General features: G+C 41.1%; 1 protein-coding gene across 3 annotated transcripts in view; it reads left to right on the forward strand.

Annotated features, from left to right (window-relative positions):
• The first annotated feature begins 764 nt into the window (after positions 1-764).
• The window catches only part of DNAJC27 (DnaJ heat shock protein family (Hsp40) member C27), a 28,423-nt gene continuing 7,324 nt past the window's right edge, over positions 765-21,863 (forward strand). Inside the window, exons 1-7 of one of the 3 annotated variants that reach the window (XR_008624405.3) lie at positions 765-1,024; positions 5,534-5,616; positions 9,342-9,411; positions 14,833-14,997; positions 15,642-15,764; positions 19,165-19,249; positions 21,242-21,257. Coding sequence is in view for 2 of the 3 variants with exons in the window: in XM_003827028.4 (XP_003827076.1) it covers positions 938-1,024; positions 5,534-5,616; positions 9,342-9,411; positions 14,833-14,997; positions 15,642-15,764; positions 21,242-21,402 (689 nt within the window). In the remaining variant the exon portion in view is untranslated. Of the gene's footprint in view, positions 1,025-5,533; positions 5,617-9,341; positions 9,412-14,832; positions 14,998-15,641; positions 15,765-19,164; positions 19,250-21,241; positions 21,403-21,863 lie in introns of those variants that run through there. The other 2 variants (XM_003827028.4, XM_008952405.4) reach the window with 2 other exon arrangements.

Raw genomic sequence — 21,863 nt, forward strand, 5'->3', positions numbered from 1 at the left:
AAAAAATTACCGTTCCTGTCAGACTGACTTTTATTCAAGCACTGTCACATTGTCAGCTAAAGGGAAGGGGAGAGCAGACGTCGAGGTCACGTTCGAAGCGAACAGCGGGGAGCTGAGGAAACTGACGTCCACAGCTCCAGCCTGGCTTAGCGTTAACACCTGCAGTAGACCAAGCCTTTCTCCCACAGAGGAGTCAACAAATCCATCAGAGCTCTGTAATAGGAGGGCCAAGACTAAACACTCTTGCCTTGACTCCAAATAGACAACTCCATTTAAAATAAAAAACAATAGGAACCAGATTCAGAATCGCTTCACGCCTTGCCCAAGGCCCTCTTCCAGAACCAGGGTTCCGACCTCCCCACTTTCCTGGCTCTGGGGTCTGCCTCTCGGGGATCTCGAGCAAGGGGAACAAAATATTGGAGGGGGAAGAGGAGCAGCAGACCGGCCCATGGAACCGAAAAAGAATCCAGAAAAAAAAAAAAAAAACACTCCCAAACGGACGAGACACTACCAGACCCGCCCTGAAGAGCCAATACATTTCCACCACTCGGCTGCGAAAGCAACAAACGCCTCCCGTCCGGGCGTCCCTGAAAACAAGGACGCGCTCACCTCGAAGGGTAAACCCAGCCGCCCCCCAGCGCCGCCTTCCCGTCAGGGGACGAGGCCTTAGAAACTCGGTAACTGCAGTCGCGTCTCCAGGGCCTGCAGATGACGTCAGCAGCCCCGCGCTAGCATCGCGAGACTCCCGTCTCCCTCCCCCGGCTCCCCACGCTCCCAACCGCCCGCGCCTGCTGCCAGGCAGCGGCGGGGATGGCGAGCAGCGGAGGCGAGGCGGTGACGAGAGCAGCGGCTCCGCCATTGGACGAGGAGGCCTGAGGGACGGGCCAGCGGTGCACAAGAAGAGACCGAGGCGGGTGGCCCCGAGAGAGCCAGGGCCATGGAGGCCAACATGCCGAAGCGGAAGGAGCCCGGCAGGTCTCTCCGCATCAAAGTCATCTCCATGGGCAACGCCGAAGTGGGGAAAGTGAGTACAGCGAGCCGGGAGGGGCGGGCCCCAGCGTGGCGGGGCGACGTGTCCATTGGCTGGAAGGGCGGCCACTCAACAGCCTGGGGCCCGGCCTCCTCTCCGCCCCCAAGCAGGCCCGGGTCTCAGCCGAGGGGGGCGGCTCCGCGAATGAAACTCCCCGACCTTTTTGACCTTTCCGTTGCCCCCTCGTCCTCCGACGTCACTCTCCCGGAGATGGTGTCTGGGGTGGCCTCTAAGCCTTGAATGTACCCCCAAAAGAGTAAGAAGGCCTGGGTCCCCATGAGGGGCCGTCGGCCTAGATACCTTGCCCGCGTTCTAGGGGGCCGTCCGGGACCGGGAGATGGAGGAAGAAAGTTTAGTTCCCCCAGCCGGGCCTGGGAGCCGGCGGAACGTTATGGGGTGCGTGTGAGAATTTAGGGTTCGCGAAACGGTGCCCGGCAGCCCAGATTCTGCATTCCCGTCACGAGAGAGCGTAACTGACGTTGACGTGTTTCACAGGGGAGGTGCAAGAGATGGCCAGGGTCCGCGCTGTTTTGTTTTGCGTTGTGTTTTATTTCTGGTGGTGTCCCCATATCTGTTAGTTCCACCGCCCTTCTCTGCCCCATCTGTGGTTCATCAGCTATAAACTCTCCTTTAGTATGTGGGGAGGGAAGGCCAGAGGTAACCTGAGGCCTTTTCCCTTATGAATTCCAAGACGGCCTCCTCTTCACTCAAATTCTTTCCTTTTGGGCAAGTGGAATCTGTTGGTTAAGAACTTCCCAAGGTCATCAAATCAGTGACCGAGGAAAGATTAGAACCTAAGTCTTCACATTCCCACTGCGGTGCTCTTTCCGTCGTTGTATGCGTTCAAAATCAACTCCGAAAGAGCTGTTAAGGCAGTGCCTAGTCCAGTGCCTGGCACCCAGGAGATGCTCAGTAAATGTTTACTTAGTGTTTATTTCTATGTAGCATGATCCCGTACTACTTTTGTGGGTATGTGCTAGCATAGTATTCACTGAAAGTCAACATTTTTTTGAACGTCAGCTGTGTACGAGGTTTTTTTTTTTTCTAGGGACTGGGCACGGTAGCTCAGGCCTGTGATACATCAGCACTTTGGGAGGACGAGGCGGGCGGATCACTTGAGGTCAGGAGTTCAAGACCAGCATAGTGAAATCCTGTCTCTACTAAAAATGCAAAATTAGCCAGGCATGGTGGTGCACGCCTTTAATCCCAACTACTTGGGAGGCCGAGGCGGGAGAATCGCTTAAGCCGGGGAGGCAGAGGCTGCAGTGAGCCGAGATCACGCCATTGCACTCCAGCCTGGGCGGCAGAGTGAGACGCCGTCTCAAAAAAAAAAAAAAAAAAAAGTAATTTTACTGTGCCTAATGATACAACATTAGAAGCAGCTCAGAATGCCCAGTGTCACCACATCTACTTAACATTTTTCTAGTTTTATTAGCCAGTGCAATTAGACAAGAGTAAGAGAATATAAAAATATTAGAAAAGAGAAGGTAAAATTAACATTATTTGCTAATAATGTGATTGTTTACCTGGAAACCCAAAGAGAATTAACTGAAAAACTATTAGAAACATAAAAATTCAATAAAGCAAAATTATTACCCACAAATTAATAACTTTATTGTGTCCAAATTATATTCAGTTGGAATGTGTAATTGAAAAACAATTTTAATTTACAGTTACAACAAAAATAAAGTTCCTAGGTTTAAACTTAACATGAAATAGGCAGCACCTATATGAAGACAAGTTTCAAACTCTACAAAGGGATATAAATTACTTAGGCAAATGGAAAGATATAGTTTTTCCTTACGTGGGATTACACAATATTGTATAGATGTGAATTACTCAACCTACAAATGAAATTCAATTCCAGTGAAAACATCAATAAGGGTTTTTTTTTCCCAGAACATAATACAAGACTACTAAAGTCTTTATGAAAAATTAATGTGAAAACAACAAAGAAAATTGTGGGGAAAAAAAAGAGAAATGAAAGAAGACCAACTGTATCAGCCATTTAAAAATATTTTTCAGGCCGGGCGCAGTGGCTCACGCCTGTAATTCTAGCACTTTGGGAGGCCGAGGCAGGTGGGTTGCCTGAGCTCAGGAGTTCGAGACCAGCCTGGGCAACATGGTGAAACCCCATCTCTACTAAAATACAAAAAATTAGCCAGGCATGGTGGCGCATGCTTGTAGTCCCAGCTACTCAGGAGGCTGAGGCAGGAGAATTGCCTTGAACCTGGGAGGCGGAGGTTGCAGTGAGCCCAGATTGTGCCACTGCACTCCAGCCTAGGCGACAGAGTGAGACTCTAAAAAGAAAAAAAAAATTTTTTTTCACTGTGATGATGGTTTTTCAACGTTCACAGTTTCCACCAGAAAGATTTTCCTTAGTGTTCGGTAAACCTTCCTTGGATGTCTATGAGAGCTTTGCATGCATTCCCATGTTGGTTTCTGTGATGTATAAAAGTAGACCCCCATCTTACAAATAGGAAACTATGCCATGATAGCTGAGCCTTGACATCATCACGTTCTCCAGTTTGTGTTTGGTATTGGAAGTTAAAACATGATTCCCTTTTCAAGTTTGGTTCTTGAGAGACTCACATGGTGTTGCTCAAGTACGTTTTGTGACAGGCAATAGCATCTTAAGAATTCTTAAGTCCAAGAAGGGACTTGCTCCTGATCTCCCTGAAGATCTCTACCATTTAATTAAGAAGTAGTTATTGTTCAAAAGCATCTTGAGATGAACAGAAAGGATAAGGATGGTAAATTCTGTCTGATTCTGATAGAGAGGTAGAGTCACCCTTTGGCTCAATATTGTAAGACCAAGCAAATCCTCCCTCCCAGTTGGAAATGAGTAATCTACAGCCTCTGTCCTGGTCATATAAATTTGTCTATGTACTCAAGCAATAAAATGATTGTTTAATTTAAAAAAAAATTTTTTTAAGCTACCAAACTTTTCCCATTGGTATTGGGAAGGAAATATGGAGACATCAGTGGAACAGAGTAGAGTCCAGTAATAAACCCAGATACGTAAGGAAATTCAATTTACACAAATGTAAAATTATGGGAAAATAGAGACCATTTAGTAAATATTGTTGGAACAACTGTCTACTATCTGAGAGTAGGTTGGATTCCTATTACATTCCTTTCTCAAAAATAAATTCTAGGCCGGACACGGTGGCTCACGCCTGTAATCTCAGCACTTTGGGAGACCGAGGCGGGCGGTTCACGGGGTCAGATCGAGACCATCCTGGCCAACATGGTGAAACCCCGTCTCTACAAAAAAAAAATAATAAATAAATAAATAAATAAATTCTAGATGGATAAAAGATTTAAGTGTAACTTTTAAAAAAACGTATTATTTTGCCTTAGTTGTAAAAGTAACACATACTTACCCATTTTAAAGGATTTGGAAAATATAGGATGATATACAGGTAAAGCATTTTAAAGTTAAAAATTAAGGAATGCCTTAGTAAATAATCATTGACTCAAACAGCAAATTAAAACAAATGACAAAGTAACTAGCAAGCAATGAAATGGAGGGAATATTTGCATATCACAGACTATTGTGTAACCATAAAAAAGTGAGTAGAGCTATTTTAAAGTTAACTTGGGAACCATAATTTATTATTGTTAAGAGAGAAAAGCAAACTCTAGAAGTATGTACAATACTCTGTGAAGTGAGTACTTTTTACTGCAAGTAGGACAAACCCAATTCAATTGATTTAACAGGAAATTTTTTTTCTCTTTTTGAGACAGGGTCTCCCTCTGCCACCCAGGCTGAAGTGCAGTGGCATCATCGTGGCTCACTGCAGCCTCTCCTCCTAGGCTCAAAAAAAAAAAAAAAAAAAGGAATTAATCTAATAGATATTTAGAGATGTGGATCTGGTCTTGGCAGTGAGGTCAAGGCTAGACAGATATTTTGGTGGTATCATTGAAAGCATAAGAATAGAAGACATCTTCAGAAGAAAAGAGCACAGGATTGAGAACTCAACTGAAAACATATGCATATTTAGTAATAAGGGAAGAATTTAAAAATAATTTTTCTTAAAATCTTTTAACACTTGTTTCAGTTATTTTATAGTTTTGTCTTTTTTTTTTTTTTAGACAAGCGTTCACTCTTACCACCCAGGCTGGAGTGCAATGGCAGCAATCTCAGCTCACTGCAACCTCCGCCTCCCGGGTTTACACAATTCTCCTGCCTCAGCCTCCCGAGTAGCTGGGATTACAGGTGCCTGCCACCATGCCCGGCTGATTTTTGTATTTTTGTAGAGACGGGGTTTCGCCATGTTGGCCAGGCTAATCTTGAATTCCTGACCTCAGGTGATCCACCCGCCTTGGCCTCTGAAAGTGCTGAGATGACAGGCGTGAGCCACCGCGCCCCGCCACTTTTGTCTTTTGAAAATGCTTTTTCATAGTGATGAATGGAGGAACCATAATGAAGAAATATACTTATTCTGTATGTGTTCTCACTATGTATTTACTAAATGCCTGTATTTTTTACCTTTTTAGAGCTGTATTATAAAGCGATACTGTGAGAAAAGATTCGTGTCTAAATACCTGGCAACAATTGGAATTGACTATGGAGTCACAAAGTAAGTATATTGTTTCCCTGGGTTTGTAAGTTACATAGAAGTTCAGAACTTTCCAAAATGATCCATATTTGCATCAGTGCTCTTGTGTAGGTAATCTTGAAATGGAGACTTTGAAGTTAAGTTGGGAAAGATAGGAATAGTAGACCTTTACAGGTATCTAGTGATCATATCATTCATTCAGCCCGTGTATTGGTATTGAGCACATCCCATTCACCAGGCCTCGTGTTAGGTGTAGGCTACAGCAATGAACATGTCAACACAAAGCCTAAATGGCAGGTGTAACTTTCCAGGAAACATGTTTTTATATTAGCAGGTCCTTCCAGCAGGTGTGTTTTTAGAGCATTTTGAAATATTCTCTCTAAAAAGTCTATAAATATTGTGTGGAACATTTTCTACCAGAGAAGTTTTTTTATTGGTTTATGATCTTCATAGCTATTAGAATCCAGCAAAAATGGGCCAGATGCAGTGGCTCATACCTGTAATCCCAGCACGTTGGGAGGCCAAGACGGGCAGATAACGAGGTCAGGAGTTCAAGACCAGCCTGACCAACACAGTGAAACCCTGTCTCTAAGAAAAATGCAAAAATTAGCCGGGTGTGGTGGCACACACCTGTAGTCCCAGCTACTCAGGATGCTGAGGCAGGAGAATCACTTGAACCCGGGAGGCAGAGGTTGCAGTGAGCTGAGACCGTGCCATTGCACTCCAGCCTGGGCGACAGTGAGACTTCATCCCAAAAAAAGAAAAAAAATGAATTGGGAAAAGTAAAGTTGGGTCCAATTGGGGATTTATCTGGAGATGAGTCAGGAGGGGGTTGAGCTTGAAGAGTTGGATATAATTAGCAGGAAATACCCATACAGTAGAATTGGGGTAGATAGCATACTCCTTAAACATGAAATTTCAGGTGTTCACTATCTTGGCCCCACTCTGGCCTTTCCCCTTTTGTCTTTTCTGTTACACACTTTACTTTCCATCCATGCTGAACTGCTACCCTCAGACTTTCTACCTCAGCACCATTATCCAGCCTGTCCACTTGGAACAGCCCTGCCAATTTCTCCAAGACATAAACATTCTCCTGTTCCCGTAAGGTCTTCTAAACATGCCCTTTATTGGTCAGGACTCTTTTTGGTTGCAAATGACAGAAATCCTAAAGTTGTCTATGGTATTTGTGGTACTTACCAAAAATTGCCTTGTATTGTTATTATTTGTATATGTGTAATGTCTCCTGCTAGATTATAAACTCCCTGAAAATTTATTAGTATAAATTTTCTCCAAGTGCCTGGCATAGTGCTTATACCTAATAGGTACTCAACAAATATTTATTGTTAGGTAAGATAGGTACATCTAAAGAGGAAGTTTGCCAGATTAGACTGTGAGGGCAATATTTAAGAAGGTAGACTAAAGTTTTGACATATAGCTAGCAGAATGTCAATTAGGTGAAGAGTGGAGTCAAGTTCAGATGTATCCTTCATGGCTTTTTAAAGTGGCCCCAGTAAATGGTAGAGTAAAACTCAAGAGTTCTGTGTAATGCTCTTACAGCACCATTTTTCAACTGACAGCAGCAGAGGGTATTTCTGCAAATTTTCTTTAAAGAATGAAAATTGTAGCTCTTGGCAGTGAAATGTATGAAGCTCTTCATTTGAAATTCACATTTCTGGCTTGGCACGGTGGCTCATGCCTGTAATCCTAGCACTTTGGGAGGCCAAGGCAGGCAGATCACCTGAGGCCAGGAGTTTGAGACCAGCCTGGCCAACATGGTGAAACCCTATCTCTACTAAAAATACAAAAATTAGCCGGACGTGGTGGCAGTTGCCTATAATCCCAACTACTTGGGAGGCTGAGGTGGGAGAATCACTTGAACCCCGGAGGTGGAGGTTGCAGTGAGCCAAGATTATGCCACTGCACTCCAGCCTGGGCAACAGAGTGAGACTCCTTCTCAAAAATAAATAAAAATAAAAATGAAATTCACATTCTTTTTTTTTTCTTTTCCCCGAGACAGAGTTTCGCTCTTGTCGCTCAGGCTGGAGTGCAGTGGCGCGATCTCGGCTCACTGCAACCTCAGCTTGCTGCAACTTCCGCCTCCCGGGTTTAAGTGATTCTCCTGCCTCAGCCTCCCAAGTAGCTGGGATTACAGGCACATGTTACCACGCCCAGCTAATTTTTGTATTCTTAGTAGAGACAGGGTTTCACAATGTTGGCCAGGCTGGTCTCAAACTCCTGACCTCGTGATCCGTCCACCTCGGCCTCCCAAAGTGTTCGGATTACAGGTGTGAGCCACCGCGTCCAGTCTGAAATTTACCTTTCTTTCTAGTTTTCTTTTCCTCTTTCCTGCTTCAAAGCATAGGATTTCATCAGTGATATAGTAGGACATCCTATTTAAGATAGTTTTGTTCTGAATTCATATAAGTAGCTAGTTTATTTATCTAAGATGTGAGAATTACCATATTATGCCAAAGGACCATGGTATAGTCAACAGACTATTTTGTTTCTGGCAGAAATTTTTTTGGAAGAGATGTTTGTCCCATGATGAGTCAGGAGGATATAATTGACAGAAACCTATTTCAAACCAACTTAAGCAAAATAAAAGAAAATGGATATTAATCAGTTCACATAATCTAGCAACAAGGATGCAGCTGGGCCTCAGAGATGGCTGGAATCGTAGGGAATATTCACTACATCTCTCTCCCTCTCTACCTGTTGGCCTGGAATAACTTTTAAACATTCATCTTTGTGTTTTTCTTTAGTGTTTGAATTATTTTTCTTTTTTTTTTTTTTTTTTTTGAGACGGAGTCTCATTCAGTCGCCCAGGTTGGAGTGCAGTGGCGTGATCTCGGCTCACTGCAAGCTCCACCTCCTGGGTTCATGCCATTCTCCTGCCTCAGCCTCCTGAGTAGCTGGGACTACAGGTGCCCACCACCACGCCCGGCTAATTTTTTAAATTTTTTTAGTAGGGACGGGGTTTCACTATGTTAGCCAGGATGGTCTCGATCTCCTGACCTCATGATCCGCCCATCTCGGCCTCCCATAGTGCTGGGATTACAGGCGTGAGCCACCGTGTCCAGCCTAGTGTTTGAATTATTTCTAATGTTCCTTTATCATTTTCCAATGGTGATTTTTCATGAAAAAAAAGACTAGGAACAAATATGCTATGATGTTAACAGTAGTTAATTCTAATATGAATGGTTATTGTTTCCCCTTTGGTTTTATTCTTTATTTCCAAATATCTGAAAACAAATTCACTATTGCTCTTGCTCAAATAAAGATCACAAGAAAATTAAACAGATGTCATTAATATACATCTTTGTTATTCTGCTGTGTGATAACCAAATATAACCAGTGGTAATTAAGATGTCTCTTACTAAGTGAAATAAAACTTTTCATTTTCCTTCATCTTGCTCCTACTTATCCCAAATCAATTTTTCTTAATACCATAGTAATAGCTACCCTTTGTTGGTTGGGAGCTGTGGACCAAAGTTTCTAGAAGTGAAGGTGAAAGTGAAGTAATTGAGAATGCCTACTCCATGTGGGTTCAGTGTTCTTGGGATAAGAAGGCAGGATCATCTGTCAGGTTGCTGACTGCTATTGTAAAGATGATCTGGAATGAGAAAGAGGCACTAAGAAAGCTTCTTAAATTGCATACACATATCCTTTTGAAATTTATAAATGATATTAAGGTAAATGGAGAAACCATGACTTACTTTCGGATTGTTTCCATTTGAACATTTCAGGGTACACGTCAGAGACAGAGAAATCAAAGTCAACATCTTTGATATGGCTGGACATCCCTTCTTCTATGAGGTAAGAAAGCCTTTTTGACAAAACCTATATCCAGTATTGTTGGTGGTTTGGGGAGAGATCCAGAATTATATGAAACAACCAATATTGATATCATGTGTAAAATTGCATAATTTTAGCTTGATCGTGGCTTGCCTTCAGAGCCTTGAGTTAATAGACAACTGTTGATCTTTTAGGTTATCCTGTTAAATAGTGGTAGGAAATTTCATTGCCAATATTTCAAACATTTCAATAAGACATTTTGACTTTCAGAGGACTTTTGCTTTTTACCTCATACTTTAGCCTAAAATGTGAAAAAAAAAAAATTACATTTATGCTTGGGCTTAAGAACTCAGTGATGCGACTTCTTTCACAGCAGGGTACTGGGGTGATCGTTCCTATTCATGCCGAGTCATCTGCATTCTTTCCAGAGAAGAAGCTAAAGCAACTACTTGATTTATTTTCATCTGCTTACCAGCTCTAAGTAATCACCAAATGAATCTCATGACCATTCTCTTTTGTTTTTCCTTCCTTGGGCTTTTTCATTTTTCTTAAGGAGGTTTTTTGCTCTTTTCTGGTTTGGCCGTTTCACTTCTGCCTTAATCTTTATCATTTCCTTCTCTCTGCTTGCTTTAAGCTTATTTTGCTCTTTTTGTTTTAGATTCTTGAGGTGGGATCTTAGATTATTGATTTGAGACTTTTTCCTTTTTTAATAAATTCATTTAATGCTACATATTTCCCTCTCAGCACAACTGTGTGTCCCACAAATTCTGAGATGTTGTATTTTCATTTTCATTCAGTTCAATGTATTTCTTTAATTTCCCTTGAGACTTTCTGTTTGATGTATGAGTTATTTAGAAGTGTGTTATTCAGGCCGGGAGCAGTAGCTCACGTCTGTAATCCCAGCACTTTGGGAGGCCGAGAAGGGTGGATCACCTGAGGTCAGGAATTCGAGACCAGCCTGGCCAACATGGGGAAACCCTGTCTCTACTAAACACACAAAAATCAGCCAGGTGTGGTGACGCATCCCTGTAATCCCAGCTTCCTGGGAGGCTGAGGTAGGAGAATCGCTTGAACAGGCGGAGGTTGCAGGGATCCAAAATCGTGCCACTTCACTCCAGCCTGGGTGAAAGAGTGAAACTCCATCTCAAAAAAGAGAGTGTGTTATTCAAAAACAAACAAACAAAAAACACAAAAAACAAAAGAAAAAAGTATGTTGTTTAGTTTCCAAGTGTTAGGAGATTTTCCTGTTAATCCTTCTGTTACTGATTTCTAGTTTGATTCCATTGTGATCAGAGGCTGCCTCGGTGATGATGGCTGCTGACTGATGAGGGTGGTGGTTGATGTGGCAGTTTCTTAAAATAAGACAACAATAAAGTTTGGCACATTGATTGACTCTTCCTTTCATGAAAGATTTCTCTGTACCATGCAATGCTATTTGACAGCATTTTCACCCACATTAGAACTTCATTCAAAATTGGAGTCAATTCAGTTAAACTCTGCTGCTGCCTTATCAACTAAGTTTATGTAATACTCTAAATTCTTGCTTGTCATTTCAACAATGTTCATAGCATCTTCACTAAGAGTTGATTCCATCTCAAGAAACCACTTTCTTTGCTCATTGATATGAAGCAACTTCTTATTTATTTTTTATCGTGAGACTGCAGTAATTCAGTCACATCTTCAGGCCCTACTTCTAATTCTAGTTCTCTTCCTATTTCCACCACATCTGCAGTTACTTCCTCCACTGATGTCTTGAACTCCCACAGAGTTATCTGTAAGGGTTGGAATCAACTTCCAAACTCTTGTTAAGGTTGATACTTTGACCTCTCCCCTGAATCACGAATGTTCTTAATGGCATCTAGAATGGCGAATGCTTTCTACAAGGTTTTCAATTTGCTTTGCCTAGAGTAATCACTATGGCAGCTGTAGCCTTGCAAAATGTATTTTTTAAACAGTAAGACTTCAAAGTCAAAATTATTCCTTGATCCATGGGTTGCAGAATGGATGTTGTGTTAGCAGGCATAATAAAAACAGCTTTAATCTCTTCGTATGTCTCCATCAGAACTCTTGGGTAATTAGGTGCATTGTGAATGAGCAGTAATATTTTGAAAGGAATCCTTTTTTCTGAGTAGTAGGTCTCAGTAGTGGGCTTAAAATATTCAGTAAACTATGCTTAAACAGATCTGCTGTCATCCAGACCTTGCTGTTCCATTTATAGAGCACAGGCAGAGTAGATTTAGCATAATTCTTAAGGGCCCTAGGATTTTCATTACGGCAAATGAGCATCAGCTCATATAGCCCGTAACAGCTCTGTCAGCCCGTAACAAGAGAGTCAGCCTGTCCTTTGAAGCTTTTGAAGCCAGGCATCGACTTTTCCTCTCTAGCCTTGAAAGTCCTAGATATCATCTTCTTCCATTAGATCTATCTATTCCAAGCCTGTTTCATCTGCATTGAAAATCTGTTGCTTTGATTAGCCACCTTCATCAATGATCTTAGCTAGATATTTTGAATAACTTGCAGCACTACATCAGCATGTGCTGCTTCATGTTGCCCTTTTATGTTACGAAGATGGCTTCTTTCCCTAAACTTCATGAACCAACAACTGCTAGCTTCCGACTTTTCCTCTGCAGCCTCCTCATCTCTCTCAGCCTTCATGGAAATGAAGAGAGTTAGAGACTTGCTGTGCATTAGGTTTTGGCTTAAGAGAAGGTTGTGGCTGGTTTGGACTTCTATCCAGACCACTAACGCTTTCTCCATATCAGCAATATGCTGTCTCACTTTCTTATCATTCATGTGTTCACTAGAGTAGCATTTTTAATTTCATTCAAGAAGTTTTCCTTTGCATTCATAACTTGGCTAGCTGTTTGGTACAAAAGGCCCAGCTTTTGGCCTATCTGTTTTTGAAATGCCTTCCTCACTAAGCTTAATCATTTAAAGGTTTTGATTTAAAATGAGAGATACATGACTCTTCCTTTTACTTGAACACTTAGAGGCCGTTGTATTGTTATTAATTGGCCTACTTTCAATATGGTTTTGTCTCAGGGAAGAGGAAGGCTCCAGGAGTGGGAGAGAGATGGGGCAACAGCCATTTGGTGGAACAGTCAGAATATAGACAACATTTATTAAGTTTGCTGTCTTAAATGACCTTATATGTTCATGGTATCCCAAAACACTTAAAATAGTAACAGATATCAGTGATCACAGATGATCATAACAGACATAATAATGATGAAAAGTTTGAAGTATTATAAGTGTTACCAAAATGTGACACACACATAAAGTGAACACACACTGTGGAAAAATGGCATCAATAGACTTGCTTGACTTAGGGTTGCCACAGATCTTCACTTTGTAAAAAAACACGATATGTACATACTGTGCAATAAAGTGAGGTGTGCCTATGTGCCTTACATAGGTGCAATAAAGTGGGGTGTGCCTGCATCTGCTAGGCCCTGTGGGTGACACAAGGGAGGATACATGAAGATGATGCATGTCTTCACATTTCTTCTAGTGTAGGAGGGAAGACAGCTGGATATGCTACTAACTGTAAAACTGGGCAGGAAGTGATGGCACTATGAAAGTACAAAACAGTATGGTACTCCAGGGGACATAGAGATTACATTCTGTTTTGCAGGAGTAGGGGGCTGGATGGTGAGGAATGGAACAGAGAAAGCTGCATGAAAGATACATCATTATAGCCAGGGCTTGAACGATTAAAGATAAAGAGGTATCTGTTTCCAGATGGAGTTAGGAAGGCTTGGGCAAGTTTGGGGAATGAGAGATTCCCCAGTTTGAAGGTCAGGAGCTAGTGGGAGGATAAGACTGGGAAGGTTGGTGGAGGACTGATCAGAAACTTTTAACATCATTTGAGAAAGTTGGAACTTTGGAGAATGGTTTAAGAAGGAAGAAGTTGAGGGGTTTCCTGTGTGCATATTGAATTTGAGATTCCAACAGGACATTCAGCTGGAAGAATCTGGTGCTAATTAGAAATGCAGGTCTGGAACCTCAGAGGAGAGGGCTCATCTTGGAGATTCTCACAGTTGAAACTGTACAAGTGGTTGATGTTGCTGATTTGGGAGGAAGGATTCAAAAAGAAAGGAAGAAGGCATAGGACAGGATTTGGGGGATTTTGGTGGTAAGCTGGAGTGGGAGCAATAGAGAGAAGAGGAGTTGGTGAAAGAGAATTTAAGAGCCTAGGGAATGTGATGTATGGGAGCCAAGGCAGTGAGAGTTTTAGAAAAGAAGAGAGAGCCCGTCGTTAACTGCTGTAGAAGGGCCAAGGACCATGAGTACTGAGGGAAAGGACTGGTGGGCTTCATCATCTTCAGTTCTTTCTGATTTTGTTGGTTTTAACCTTAGGGGATAGCTTCTTAGGTTTCTGTAAACAAATAGGAGCACTTAATATCCTTGGTCCATATATCTGCCTATGCCCAGAAACCCTACCCGATGTGTATAACATGTTTTCATTTCTTACTACATAGCTTGTGTGGGTCTGAGTACATTTGGGAATTTTGTGAAAAGAACATGTAATATATGGGCTCTGTCAGGATTCTTTCTGGAACTTTGTCCCGGAAACCCCATGTGTCAATGCTGCTCCTTAACTTCTCTCTGGCCCTAATGTTTGAGTATGCCCATATTTCATGCTGCCTCTTCCCACATTTGGAATGAAGCCCAGAGAATGAATGCAAGGAAGGAAGGGGAAGGTGTTAAATAGACATTGTTTTTCAGGCACCATGCTAAGTACTTTGCCTGCATTATCTCATTTAACTGTCATAATAACCCTGTGAAGTAAGTAGTATTATCCCCATTTTACAGATGAGGAAACTGAGACGCAGAGAGGTTAAGTGACTTGCCCAAGATCACAAAACTAGTAAGTAAGTGTGAACCCAGATCTGTCTGACTCCAGAGCCTGTGCTCTTTTCCATTGTATTACACTGAGGCTCTGAGTTTGGAGTTCTAAAGTTGGTGTGCAGACCCGAGAGTCAGGGAAGCTCTGCCTAGCACCCTGGGGGAAGCCAGCTTTGGGATGTGATTTATAAATGGCTGTACCCATTGCTGACACTTATGTCATTTTGGCCTTAAGTTCTTTTGAATTGCTCACTCACCTTCCTAATTCTTCCTAAGAAGAATTTTATATAATTGATGTTCTTTTAAGGTCTACTATAATTAAAGACTGATTGCCTCTAGGGAGTGGAACTGGAGGTGGGATGGGGTGGGGCAGGAGGCTGTTGTTTTCCATTGTAAGTCCTTCTATGCTAATACATTTTTAGAATGACATTACTTTGATTCTATAAAAAACCCTCTAATGACCAGTAGAAACAGATACAATAGCAAACACTACGAATACACAAAAGAACACACTTTGCCAGGTTAATGACTGTGAGATACATTCTTATAACATCACAAAAACTACGTTTTGTGTATCTGTCCTTTTATTTGAAGGTTCGAAATGAGTTTTACAAGGACACACAGGGTGTGATACTGGTCTATGATGTTGGGCAGAAAGACTCCTTTGACGCCCTTGATGCATGGCTGGCAGAAATGAAGCAAGAGCTTGGACCTCATGGAAACATGGAAAATATTATATTTGTAGTTTGTGCCAACAAGGTAACCCCTCTGGAAATGGTGTGTTCAGATTTCTAGGGAAAGAGTGGAGCTTTGAGTGTTGGGAAACAAAAAGAAAAGAAAAATTCCTTATTGTGTAATATGGAAATCAATAACCTTTCAAAACATAATGTCCCTAAGACAAACACAAAACAACACAGCAGCCTAAAACCTGCTATATCAAAATTTGTATACATTTTTTTTTTTCTGGTGCCATACATGGGGAAGGATGTTGGTGACTGAGTGGGAGCAATGGTTCCTAATAATCAGACTCTGACCCGACTGGAGTAGGGGCATTAATTAGGTGATGTGGACTATGGAAAGGTGTGAAAAGCAGACTATGGCCCCAAGGGTATGGCAGATGTCATGAAGCCAACTTTCACAGAACTGAGTAACAGCTGTTTTCCCAAGGGATCAGGTGGGACATTGCAGCAGCAGGCACTAGTCCTGTTGCCATAGAATATCAGTCTACATTCAATATTAAGTTTTGTTTCTGTCCCTTTGGTCCTGGTAATTTTACACACTAGTGCAGGCATTTACTAAGAATAGCTTTGCCTTAGTAAAGGATTGACAGAGACCCTCACTGGGTGCATTCTAGTAGAACAAGATTGTAATCTTCTCTCTGTCCCCCGCCCCTTCTATTTCAGATTGATTGTACCAAACATCGCTGTGTAGATGAAAGTGAAGGACGTCTTTGGGCTGAAAGCAAAGGGTTCCTGTACTTTGAAACTTCAGCACAAACTGGAGAAGGCATCAATGAGATGTTCCAGGTAAGCTAGCATTTTGTTGTTTTAAGGTTTGTGTCAAGGCCACTGTGCCAATTTTCAGTTTAAATTAGAGGAAGCAAAAAAGTAATAGGAATTTCTCATTAGAATAAGCTCTTTCTTTTCAAAGAATCTAGTGAGATAGAAATAGAGAAAGGGGGAGAGAAAGGAAGAGAGAATGAGAATGAGTGATCTGACTGCTGTCTATTTTAGATGAGACTTAGCTGATCACCAGAATTACCTGAGGAAATTCTTAAAATACATACTTCTGGGCTTCAGACCTACTGGAAGCTTATGTTGCGATGGAGCCCAGGAATCTATATTTTGAAAAAGCTCTCTCTCCAGGCGATTCTGAAGATCATCAAGTTTAACAAAAGTTATTATACACTGTTTAAGCAGGACAGAGATTTTCTTCAAAGCTACCTTTGGCTAATGGTATTACATTTATATGCATAATCAGATAGAAGCATTACTGTGGCAAAACTGCCTTGCCACCGCTAGTATAATCCTATATTGTAGCCCACAGGGGTGCAGTTAGAGAATAGGAGACTGTCAGTATAGACTCCATCCAGTCACACATAAAAATAAGGCCTCGCCAATCAAGCAGGAAATAGAGGGAGGCGCTCACATCACAACCTGAACAGATGGCCACTTTAAAAAAACCTACTCATCTTGAGTAATTTTAAGGGAAATAGGCTATTTAAAACAATAACTTATAAAGTCAGCCCTTAATTATAGATACATTTGGAAGTAAGTGGTAGCATGAATAATGTAGCTTTCTTCTTATGAATATATCTGATATTTTGGGAATTTTTAGCATTTCAAATAATGTAGTTACACTATAAAGAGTTGTTCTTAATTATTGAGTGGGATTGTACTTAATCTTTTATGCTGAATTTCCTTCTCACAAGATGTCACTCCTCCTACTAGAAGACAGATTTCTTCCTTGGCTGACAGGCTGAATTAAGCAAAAGTATTTTCTATTTCAAGATCAAATAAAGTTGATGCTGGTTTGCCATGCTTTCTATTCTTTTGAGTACTTGGAGCTATGTGACTTTGTGCCTGTATGTGTACAATAATGATACCTAACCATTTGAATAGTACTTCACCATTCTGGAGAATTTTACACATTTCATCTCATGGAGACTTACAACAACAATGTGTGGCAAGTATTGTTATCATTTCATATATGAGAGCATCTAAGGGTAGTAAAGTGATTTGTCCAAGGGACATACTTGTTAGAAATGAGATTTTTTTCAACACTTTAAAGATGCTGGTCCATTCTCTTCTGGCCTCCGTTGTGTGTCATGAGATGTTAGCACTCATTCTGACTCTTATTAATCTCTGTACCTAATGTGCCCTTTTTTCCCCCTGGCTGCTTTCAAGAGTTTCTCTTTTCTTTGGTTTTCAGCAGTTAGAATATGATGTGCCAAGATGTGATTCTCTTCATTTTTATTCTATTTAGGATTTACTGAGTTTCTAAGATTGGTAGGTGGGTGTTTTTCATCAAATTTGGGGAGTTTTCTGTTTTGTTTTTGTTTTACTATTATTTCTTCAGAGTTTTTTTGGCCACATTCTGGCTCTCTTTACCTTCTTGGCCTCCAATTACATGTATATTAGACCATTTGATTTTGTCCCAGAGTCCCTGAGGCTATATTTATTTTTCTTCCATTTTTTTATGCATTTTTCAGATTGCATAGTCTCTGTTGATTTGACTTCACCACTGACAATCTACTGTTAAACTCCCTGAGGGAAGTTTTCAGCTCTAGAATTTGCATTTGGTTCCCAGTATAGTTCTCAGTTCTCTATTAGATTCTCTGCTCACTCATTAAGAGTATATTTTCCTTTAATTCTTTGAATGTATTTTTCTTTACCTCTTTGAAATATTTATAATAGCTGTTTTACAGTCTTCATCTGCTAAGTCCAACATTTGAACCATCTTGGGTTCAGTTTCTATTTACTACCTTTTTTCCTGACTATGGATCACATTTACATGTTTCTTTGTATGAGTAGTGGTTTTTGATTGAACACCAGACCTTGTGGATAACACATTGTAGAGACTCTAGATTCTTTTATCTTCCTCAGAAGACCGTTGATTTTTTTTTTTTTTCTTTTTTTGAGACGGAATCTGGCTCTGTTGCCCAGGCTGGAGTGCAGTGGCGCGATCTCGGCTCACGGCAAGCTCCGCCTCCCGGGTTCATGCCATTCTCCTGCCTCAGCCTCCTGAGTAGCTGGATTACAGGTGCCCGCCACCATGCCTGGCTAATTTTTTGTATTTTTAGTAGAGACAGGGTTTCACCGAGTTAGCCAGGATGGTCTCGATCTCATGACCTCGTGATCCGCCCGCCTCGGCCTCCCAAAGTGCTGGGATTACAGGCATGAGCCACCGCACCTAGCCTGACTATTGATTCTTGATTGAAGAATGTTTAGTGTTGATTTTTGATTCCTCAGGAGGCAGTTTAATTATTGGCAAATTACAGTGAACTTGTGTTGGCTTGTTTTTTTGCCTTAATAGCAAGAATTTGAAGGAAGTTCAAAGTGTTTCCCAAGCCCTTCTAATTTGGCAGGACTCAGCTTCCAAATTCTGTCCCTTTTGCAGATCTTGTCAGCTCTCGGTTTTAGGTTTTGTTAGGATGAGTCTATAATTTTTAGGGCACAGCCTTTCTGTGGTGCCTCAGTAGATGGTGGGGCAATTAATGAGGGGTTAAGGCAATATCTCCACTCTGACAAGGCTAAACCCTACTGTTCCCAGGATAGCTCTTCTCTAGCACCACTAGACCTCAGGATATTGGTTTTGTTTCAACCCCATAGCAGCTGTTATCTGGTAAGCCTTGAGTGATCTCACCCTATGCATATATAGCCCAGCCTTTGGCCACAGACTCATGAGAGACCCCCATATGGACTTGGTGCCCAGCTCTGCACAGCTCTTTCCTCTCCAGTGGCCTGCTCTGCAGAGTCTAGCCACCTCCTCCTTAGCTCAATGAGACTTGTGTCTGCTCAGACTCCAGCTCTCTGTGACGTGGTCAGGAAATGGACTCCAAGCAGACAACCAGGTGATCGGGGGGCTTATCTCTCAGGGAGCCGTCTTGCACTTGCTGTTGTCCACTGCCAACAGTTTTTTTCCAGTTCGATAGTAGTTGATGGCAGGAAGTCTAGTCCAGTATTCATTACTCTGTCATGGCTGGAACTCAGACATGAAATTTAAACAGGCTTTGGTCTCAATCCTAGTATTCTATAGCCTACACTATGGCTTGTCTCCTATAACCATGTGTGTGATGAATGAATCCTTGTGCCCTCAGAAATCTATGAATATTCATATTTCAGGTTAACTCGTAGGCTAGAAGACAGTCTTACTGATACACAACTAGCAACTGTGATCCCTTTTATGTGGCTTTTATCTTTTTAGATACATCTTGGATAGAACTAATGGATAAATTAGTCTGTTTAAAAAAAAAAGCTAACAAGAAGAGAATAATTACAGTATTCTATAAGTAAGTACTTAAAAGTAGTGCTTTCCTGCTGGTTCAATTTAATAAATATTTTCTTTATTTCCTATCTACTTAATAGACATTTTATGTCAGGAAGTAACATGGTTTTATCTGATTGATAACTGTTAACAGAGAGAGCAATATTAAGACAGACTAAAGCCAAGCTAATACGTCTTGTGTCTTGGTCTCTAGTGGTATTCCTTTGATACCCCTTTTCAGACGTCAAGGCTTCTTGTTAGGTTACCAAGTTGATTAGCTAATACTAGACATCAGAAAGGAGAGTCTAAAAGAAAGATAAAAATTTTAGAAGATAACAGGAACTATAAAAGAATCCAAAAAAGAAGAGGAAAAGATTTTTAAAGAAATTAGGAGGAGATATGTCCATTTAAAAGTAGCTGTAGTGTGGTAAATGAGTATTATTCAGTAATAATTACAGTGCACAGAACATGAAACATGAGCAGGGTCAAAAAAGCTTTCACCTAAAAAAAAATCAGAAAAGTGTAGCCAGGTGCAGTGGCACATACCTGTAATCCCAGCTGCTCAGGAGGCTGAGACAGGATCACTTGAGCCAAGGAGTTTGAGACCAGCCTGGCCAACATAGAGAGACCCTGTCTCAAAAAAAAGAAAAAAAATTGTAAAAATGGGCAAAGAATAAGAAGTTTGCAGAAAAAGAAAAGGCCATAAGCATTTGGAAAGATACCCACTTTCACTTCTAATTAAAGAAATGCAAATCAAACTATATTAGATATATATCAGATTAGTAACACTTAGGATGTTTGATAATGGTCAGTGTTAATGAGGGTATGGAGAAGTAGGCACTCTGTCTCACACACACGGTGATGGGAATGTAAACTGGTACAGCTTTTTTTTTTTTAACAACGGTTGTCAGACTCAAAAATTAAAATGCGCATATACTCTTTCTCAACAGTTCTGCTTTTAGGAATTTATCCTAAAGCAGTATCCCCACAAGTGTACTGAGATGTATACACAGAAGAAAAATTTACTGAAGCACTGTTTATAGTAGCAAAAAAACTAGAAACAACTGACTTGTCCAAGAATAGAGAGTTGGTTACACAAATTATGGTACAGCTACACAATACAATACTGAACAGTCATTTAGAAGAACAAAGAAAGTCTCTACATGTAGCTATAGAAAGATTCCAGGATGCATTATGTGGAAAAAAATACAAGGTGCTAAGATGTGTTTAGTCTGATCTCCTTTAGTACATGTTGAAAGAGTATGGATCTGTGTATATACTGGCATACTGATGGTAAATTTTTCTGGAAGGATGCTCAAAAAAAATCAACAATGGTTACCTCCAGGAGAGGAACTTGAGGAGTAGAGAGACACAGTTTTCATTTTACATTTTTCTTTACTATTTGAATTTTTCTAACAATGTTCATCATTACTTTTGTTGTTTTGGTTGGTTGGTTTGTTTTTGAGACAGGGTCTGGCTCTGTCACCCAGGCTGGAGTACAGTGGCATGATCTGGGCTCACTGCAGCCTTCACTTCCTGGGCTCAAGCATCCTCCTACCTCAGCCACCCAAGTATCTGGGACTACAGGCGTGCACCACCACACTCGGGTAATTTTTGTATTTTTTGTGTGTGTGGAGACGTGGGTTTGCCATGTTGCCCAGGCTGGTCTCAAACTCCTGAGCTCAAGCAGTCCACCTGCCTCGGCCTCCCAAAATGCTGGGATTACAGGTGTGAGCCACCATGCCCTGCCCATCTGTTACTTTTTAACTTCAATTGTGGTTATCTGAAAGTAGGATTATTAGCCACTTTAATTTTATTCCTTATACTTTTTGTGTATTAAAATATATGAATATATATATTTAAATAGTAGAAAAAAATCTTCCAAAGTGTGTATTTGCTTTATACATGACTTCTAAGAGTTGCTGGAATATATTAAAAGTCTTTTAAGTTGATGCTTAAAAGGAATTCCTATTTTCACAAAATCATTTCTACCCTGGGTTATGTTTTCTTCTTGTAGACCTTTTATATATCCATAGTTGATTTATGTGAAAATGGCGGGAAACGCCCTACCACAAATAGCAGTGCTAGTTTCACCAAAGAACAAGCAGATGCCATTCGCAGAATTCGAAATAGTAAAGACAGTTGGGACATGCTGGGAGTCAAACCTGGGGCCTCAAGGTAAGCGCTCTGGGATACTTAGTGCTGATTGCTATCATAAAGAAAGACTCCATCACCAAAATTATAGGTGCAGTATATCTTCCTCCAGTTGGCTGGAAATACGAAGATGTATGAAAATATATTAGAATGACTCAGTTTCACTGAATTAGCTGAATACCAAAGAGACAAAATAGAGGGCACAGTTGCCTGGTGAGAAAACTGTGTCATGTACGTGGATAAATACTTCATGAAATGGTATGCTCTGCTTTCATCTGTGTGGAACAAGAAGAGCCTTGAAGCTAATGTAACCTTAAAAAAGAACTAACAAAAGAGAATTCTTCAATCATAGAATGTTAGAGGAGGAAAGCATGTTGGCAATCAACTTGTCAAACATTTCATTTTATAGGTGGGAAAACTGGGATTCAGTGAGATTAAACATGTTCAAGAATCCCCGGAGTTAGTGGTATAATTGGTTCTTACCC

Source organism: Pan paniscus, chromosome 12 (assembly GCF_029289425.2).
Source record: "Pan paniscus chromosome 12, NHGRI_mPanPan1-v2.0_pri, whole genome shotgun sequence".
In the NCBI taxonomy this organism is placed as follows: domain Eukaryota; kingdom Metazoa; phylum Chordata; class Mammalia; order Primates; family Hominidae; genus Pan; species Pan paniscus.